This window comes from Hoplias malabaricus, chromosome 5 (assembly GCF_029633855.1).
Source record: "Hoplias malabaricus isolate fHopMal1 chromosome 5, fHopMal1.hap1, whole genome shotgun sequence".
NCBI lineage: Eukaryota > Metazoa > Chordata > Actinopteri > Characiformes > Erythrinidae > Hoplias > Hoplias malabaricus.
The window spans coordinates 28201238-28209114 of NC_089804.1; the positions used below are offsets into that span (position 1 = coordinate 28201238).

The 7877-nt window shown below is 36.1% G+C and overlaps 1 protein-coding gene across 2 annotated transcripts in view; it reads right to left on the bottom strand.

Moving 5' to 3' along the window:
- The window catches only part of ephb2b (eph receptor B2b), a 220195-nt gene extending 217046 nt beyond the window's left edge, over nt 1-3149 (bottom strand). For both annotated transcript variants that reach the window (XM_066673311.1, XM_066673310.1), the window contains exon 1: nt 3007-3149. In XM_066673311.1, the coding sequence (XP_066529408.1) occupies nt 3007-3058 (52 nt within the window). In that variant the 5' untranslated portion in view covers nt 3059-3149. The remainder of the gene's footprint in view (nt 1-3006) is intronic.
- Nucleotides 3150-7877: the final 4728 nt, after the last annotated feature.

Consider the following 7877-nt stretch of genomic DNA (forward strand, 5'->3'; position numbering starts at 1 on the left):
AAATAAGGCTTTAAAACAGTTCCCAATACTATAATATTCAGTAAAATATGCTTAACACTAACAGGGATTATCCAGTATCAGCATTTATCTTCTGATATTTTATCTACGGCCAAAAACGATCAAACAATTTCCAGATTTTTAACCTTGGTTTACAACAGTATATTTTAAGATGCACAAATACATGTTTTTAACATTTTATCGGCCCACATGTTTAGTCAGAACCTCATAAATAAACCTAAATAATTTAATAAAAGCATTCGATCTTTGCCGTGTGCTCTGCTGGGGCCTCGGGCTCTAGAGAAATGTCAGTCAGTGAGTGAATATCAGCACAACATCTAAATAAGTGTTTGAATTAATCTGGGGCTTTTATGATCAGTCTGTAAGGGGTGCTGTCCTATAAACAACACGGTCCCCATTCAAACAAAGCATCACCATTTCATACACAACACCCTTTGTACGTTAAATATCCTTAAATCCCATCAGCGCTTTCATATATACTGACATTTCTGGGTGCCTTTTTCCTCTTTAATTATCATTTACAATAATGACCAGTAATACTTCGCTTAAAGTGATGGCAAATCTACTCCAGCCCTTCATTTTTTTTTTTAAACTGTCTCCCTAGGCTGAAGCGGCGGTGACCTCTTTTTCAACTCTCAAATTTTCATACGTAAGCGCAAAGCTTCAAATTCATTGGTCAGAAAAGCTAGGGCGATGGAGAGCCCGAGAAAAACACTGCCCATCGTCGCAAATATGTCGATCGGGATAAAATAATCTTAATCTCAGCCACGGAATATACCAAACTTAGGTTATTATTAAATATATTCACAATTTACATTTTGTTACATTCATAGTACAAAGTGTACTTTCTCGTGTGTGTGTGTGTGTGTGTGTGTGTGTTTGCTTGTGTGAGAAATGGATATGCATGTGCCTATATGCTAAAATTTAAAAATATCCCTGCTCAAATAACATGTTTTGTAAATGTTTTCCTTCCCTAATTTAAAAGAAATAAACACTTCCTCTACAGATACAACATATAAGACATAAACATGGCAGACGTACAATTACTATTTGCTGAGTTTTACAAATTTGTATTTATTTGTATTTCACAAATAAAATGTAAGTTCAGTTAGAAAATGTACAAAATAAATAATCTAATAAATAAAATAGTTCCCTTGATAAACAAAATGTTTTAGCATATTTTACAGGGTGGAATGTCAAATGTCAGATTTCTGTTACAAAAGAACTGATATAGAACATTCATTTGATATATACACAAATAAATATAAAGAAATGAGTCTAATATTTCTTAAATTTACACGTAAAGCATTCCATTCTGAAATAATGAAAGGGTCAAAAGACCTAAAGACACCAGGCAGAGCTCAGAAAACAACAGCAGAAAGAGAGAGAAAAAAAACTCTTCTTACAGAGGTGTCACGCTGCTGCTCTTTCAGAAAGCCTTAAGGTCTTAAAATATACATTTAAATATATCTAGTCTTTATAATCAGCTCTAACCACAACATAAAAGAAGCACTGTGCCTGGTGTATGCCTAATACACTATAAAATATAGGAATTTGTATTCAATTCAAATCTGTATAAAAAATATGTAATATATCAGAATGTAATACAAATAAATATTTCATTGATATGATTGTTTTTCTACCCAAAATGAATTAAAATAAATCTTATCAACATTTTTATTCATGTTGGCATGGTAATCTGCACTTTAGATTTCAACTCCTTAAAAACTCCTTTAAAAAAAATTCAAGCCTTTCAAGAGGCGGCTGAAGGGTTTTTCAGCAGAGACAAAACACCGTGCCCTCTTTCCAAATAATGAAGTTCTACTCAAAAGTGCTTGAGTTCTTCGCAAGCGCAAGTCAAGTATGACAATTTAGCAGTTCTTATAAACAGTTAGTTGGTCCTAAATGTGGTACGTTTGGCTCATAGTAAAATATATGCCTATATTTAAAAAAAAAAAACAAGAAGGAGAAAAAAAAAAAAAAGTACTCCATTGTAGACACGGCCCTCTGACTTTTTCCCAGGACTTTTTTTTTATTTATTTATTTATTTTTTTAATAGCACCGATATGAGTCAAGGCTAAAAACTTTTTGCTCACTTTGGCTCTGCTGAGTAAAACATTGACGTCACCTCACTTCTTCACACCTTTCTCCCTCGTCCAGCACAGGTCCTGTCATTTATTTGTCCATTTACAGAAATATCTATAATGGATTTTGTTGTCTTTCATCTTTTGCATTCACAATATTCCAGAAAAATGATTGTTCCTATCCTTTCCATGTAATGGGGCCTTGCAGCACATTATGTGGATGTGTGGACGAATGGAAAGGAGCCATTTAAGAATGGCTTTGGTTTACCGTTTTGTTTTTACAGCTTTCATTCCAGTTTAGTGTTTGTATTTGTGTAAATCCAGCAAAACAGTTGAACGGCTGCTGTAGGTTAAGGTGAGTTCATTGTGCTGAAACTGCTCTGAACGCTGTTGAACAGTGAGAGTGGATAGGAACACAGAGCTGGGCACAGAACTGATTTCTCCTTCAAAGAATGAGGTTTTATTTCAACACAGCACACTACCACCACGCTCTACGTGTTCAGTACAAGTGAAAGGGTTAGATAAAAGAAGAAAAGCCTCAATTCGTGCTCATTAAACCCACGTTTGTTGGATAAATCTGCGCACCAATTGAACACAAACCTGCTCAAGTGAATTGGCCCATTCCAAACGTGGTGTTACTGACATACACACTGCACAAACGGGTTTTAACGATACATGAAACGACACCGCCGTTGCTTTTTAAAAGCAGGTCTGTCGGTTAAAGCTTATTCTGTAGGGGTTTTTTTTCCACATTTGTCTCAATGGTATTCTACAAATTAATTCGGCGTGTGTGTTGTACCTGAACGTACGCTCACATCCACAGCCAGTCACATTAACGTTAACTCTCCTCAAGATGCTGTACGCTGCTCTGTGAGAAAAATAGAGCAGAAAATCACCGTCTTACCTTCAAGAGCCAGAGCCGAGGAGAGTATCCATAAAATCCATAGGATATCCATAGCTGTTTTTCGGGTTGAAAACGTGTAGAAAAGTCCAGAAATTCAAATAAAACAAGCCCTGAAAGCCATTGAAAGCCACTGGTGGACCGGCACACTTTCCCCGTTCAGTTGAACAGACACGATGCTAAACAGTCAACTACGGTTTGGACGATACCAAATGCAGCAGACACGGGGGGACTAAGGAATGTGTAAAATGAAACATCACTACAAAAGATAACTCTGTTCAGACAAGAAGAAATGTGTGAGGGAAAACAACCGCCACGATGGGGCTATGAGTGATAATGATCTACAAACTGCCACTATAAAATACGTGCTCACAAAGTAACGATCCAAATCCACCCTACTCTCGTTTTTTCAGTTTCCCCTGCTGTCAATCAAGGCTGCAGACTTAGTATTTAGCTTCACTCTGAGTAGGGATGGCTCCAAATATTTTTGATTTATTGTTAAACATTTGGGGTTACGTCTGGATACTCTTTATATGTGCAAAGATAAAGGAATCGGATGGGATTCCTTTCTAAATAACAAAGACCAGGTAAGAAACTTCATGAACTTTTCAAACTTGGTGCCAGGTTGTGAGTGCATTTCTGCGGTTTTCATGAGTTTTGCTTTACGTATTTATTGGGATTTATTTGTTGATTCTGAGATAAATGTTTTGTTTATTCTGCAGTAAGTATAAGCCTTTGTGTAAAACTATTTTTGTTTTCACTTTAAGACAACACATATGTGGGGAAAACATCCTAAATACACATTTGAATACAACACATTGAATATATATATATATATATATATATATATATGGGTAACAAACTATAATGTTGTTAACTTTCTCAACTTTCTCTGTATTTTAATAAAATCAATAATATACAGTAAATAGTGGCTTTAGCTTAAGAAATGATGTTGATTGACCTTTCTCAAACGTCTCACTGAGGAAGCCCAGTGTTATCTGAAGTTATCATCTAATACTGGGTTTGAAAATCAGTTTGTTACCAAATGGATGTGATTCCTTGTTGGCGTCACGCCTACACATTAGATCATAGTTAAGAAATGCTTGTTATGTTTTATTTTAGTTGTATTTCTATTTTTATATTAATGGATGCATATTTTATTGAGATATTAAATTTACTACTTGCTTTAATTTAATTTTAGTGACAAATTAAATTACATTTTTTTAGCAATGCACTTATTTAAAAGCTGAAATATTTTTGCAGGTATTATTTACATATACTTGTCTGTATTCTAACTCCCAATTCTAATTCTATCTCCAAATAAATAACTTTTGAGGAGAAGGTTTAAACCTTTTCAAATTTCAATAGAACCTATGTAACAAAAGTTATATTTCAAATAATTTGGACTATGTTTGTGGATCCTGAATTTTTACAATATAAAGGGAAACTGTTGTTTTTAAATAATTTAAATTGTTTAATTATTTATTGAAATAGGCAGATAGATAGGTAGATGTACAAGGGTGTGTGTGTGTGTGTGTGTGTGTGTGTGTGTGTGTGTGTGTGTGTGTGTGCAGACGTATATGTGTTTAATAAATAATTGTAAATTTATAAAAGATATTACAATTTTATATTAATTTCATTCATTTGTTCATATTGGTTGTAAAAGGTATTTTAGCTGATGTAGCTGTACTTTTGGTGATTGCTTTGGCTTTGTTTGCGAAGGCTCTTTACTTGCACAGACAAATGGGTCCAGAATAAAAATCAAAGGGCCTTTCTCTAGATACCCCCTGATATCAAGCCATCAAGCAATTGGGCCAGAGATGAAGGGCAAGCCATTTTCCGAATAGATTAAATACTATAATTCACAGCCTCCTTTGTGCCACTGGGTGCTTGGTAAAAATATAAAAAGAAAGTAAAAGCCAAGCAGCCTTGTGATGAATGAAGCATGTTATTTTCCAAATCACCTCTTCCAATGCAAACAGCATTTTTTGGCAAGAAGTGGAGGTCGCCTTTGTGCTGTTAATACAATGTTATTATAATGTACATTAAATAAAAGACGTATATGTTTAGTAATGTCTTCTTCTTCGTCATCATCTTCTACTTCTTCTCCCTGCCACCTCTATCTGATACAACTGATAAACATATAGGACACGGACCTATAAGCGGAAGCGATAGCCTGCTGTGTAATTTCCAATTTCCAAAAAGCAAATGGTAGTGTGTCAATAGCAGTGTAGCACCAATGATTGTTTTCATTTCTCTGGAGAAGTACACTTAAAGTCCAACTCCAAAGAGCAGTGCAATGGATACCTGGCCCCAGGTGACCGTAACTGCACTCATACCACACATGGCTTGTGTTTAACGTTATGCAGTTTCAGGTCGTAAAACAGCCTTTCCTGCTTAGACAAAAGTAAGCGAATAAGTATCTGGTGGAATTTGGCGAATAAGTTCCACATGCGATCAGAACAGGCCACTTGGTAGCACTTACAGCCAGCCAGCACATTGCTTCTGAACAGATCCGCTCTCAATGTGGCCCTTGTTTCTTTCTTTCTCTCTCTCTCTCTCTCTCTCTCTCTCTCTCTCTCTCTGCCTTTCATGGCTGATTCTGTGGGTAGCCATAAAATGCCTTTACTCACCTTACTTTAAAGGGGGTGACTATTGAAGCCCACTGATACGTTTGCTATCTGCAGTGCATATCATAATATATTATTTTATGATATTTGTAACAGGCAAAAGGCCCGAGCAAAACAGATATCACTTTTTACCAAGGCTATGTAAGAAGAAAGGAAACACAATGTTCGTAAGTGTAAATGTAATAAGATTCTATACGTTGTTGGTAGTTGTACTAGCAACTGTAATACCAGTTTTAGAGCATTCCTACTGGTTCATTCATAATATTTTTTGACACCATGTCATCGAGTCTGACATTTAAAAGATGTAGAATAAAAAAGAAATAGAAAAAGCCAAATAACATGAAGATTATTGGTTTATTTCATTGTATTTATATCATCATTCGATTATTCACAGGCTTTTTAGAAATGGTAGAATCTGTTATTGTAAGTTAAACCATAGTATTCAGTGTTTTGGAAGTGCTAGTACATATGATCAGTACTCAGAAAAGAACGTCAAAACAGATTTATCTTAAACCCAATTATAAATCGTCTCTAATTTTAAGATTGTTTAATTTTAACTGTTATTACCCCGATGTGGATTATACTTTATTTTTACTGGCCCATTGTTTTCAGCCTAAATTCAAACAGAAATGTTATTAATGTTCAGCCAGGAAACACAGTCCTGGTGCTTAAAAAAAAAATAAAAAAATCAACGAGCACAGCTCCATGTTGAAGAATAATGGCTTTCTGAAGTTTCACAAGGCCCAAATTCACATAAAAAGTCAAAGCAGCAATTGTCCCGGAATCAAAAAGACAACTCCCGGCTATGTGAGAAAATCTTTTTCATTGGACGGATTTGCTCTAAAATTGGAATGTGACCTGAAAACAAGCTGCAGTTAATCACCTCCCCTCACTTAAAAGCAGCCCGCTTAAGCCCCGCACTACTGGCACAATGGAGTTGGCATATTAAAACTCAGGTGGCTGGGCAGAAGTGGCGCTATTTTCACCGCTCAGTTTATTTGGGTCTGTGTGTAAGACTGTGAGGGGAAATGGTGAAAGCATGGGGTAAAAAACATGCCTCCCCCCACCACCCCAAAACGCTGCGACAGAGAACGCTGATGGAGAAACAATTTAGATTGTCATTTCTCGGTCCGTGAGAATATGACAACTGAATTTATGCTCCATTGTGTGCCAAGCCACAAACAGAATTTTGGAATTTCCTTAAAGCCGTATAAACCAGCCCCCCACCCAACCATTCCCAGTCCCAGCAGCTGGTATCCTAATGCTGGGCAAGGCACCAGAGAAAACCAGAGAAACCAGACTGGACCATGAGAATAAATGACCACTGGGAATAGATAGCATTGGATGAAAGAAGTTGTGTACGTTTTCCAGTACGTCCAGCAAAGTGATTTTATACTGCAATGCTGTAGGGTCGTAGAGATCAAGCTAAATATGAATCGCACTCTTAAAATTAAAGCATGCCTTAAGGGATTCCTTGGAAAAATGCCACGGATGAACCACTTTTTGGATCCCTGAAGAACTTTAACGGGTGGTTTCTAACAGTCTGTTTCATCATATAATAAATTTGGGTCCACTGAAGAACGTTTCAGCTGATGCTTCTCCGAGCAGATATTTAAGTGTGAATAACTTTGTTTAATGTAAAAATAACATCACTGTAATAGAAGTGTTCTAAAGCAACAAAAGGTTTTTCCTAGACTCACATGTCCAAGACAAAAATCCTGGAACCTTTGGGACCTACATTTTCAAGAGTGTTTAGAGGAGTGCTATGGCCACTCTGTTGATTCGGCTGAGTAGTTTTATGTGGTTGAACCCACATTCTTAAATGGGAGCGCTCCCATGGAACAACCATTTTTGATTCTCTTTGGAACCTATCAATAGCCCATTTAAACATTTTTTTTAGCTCAGAAAACCCACCAGATAATTTGAAGGTTCTACACCACTGGCTCTCAAGTAGTATATGTCTAAGCCAATAACCAGTCAGGTGAAGTTCACTTTGTATGTATTGGTTGATTATTCTCACAGAGCAGATTTGGGTTAATACCTTCTTAAAGGTTTTAAAAAAGAGCTGTTAAGAATGGTGTTAATGAAGAACCACTTCAAGTTACTTCAAGAACATTTCAAAGGATGGTTCTTTAGAAAAAAACATTTGGTATCACTTTAAATGTTTACAAATTCCTGTACATGATGTAAACAATCTACACTAACTCAAGGCATTTCCAAGAACTCTGAAGAACAAGAACCTCA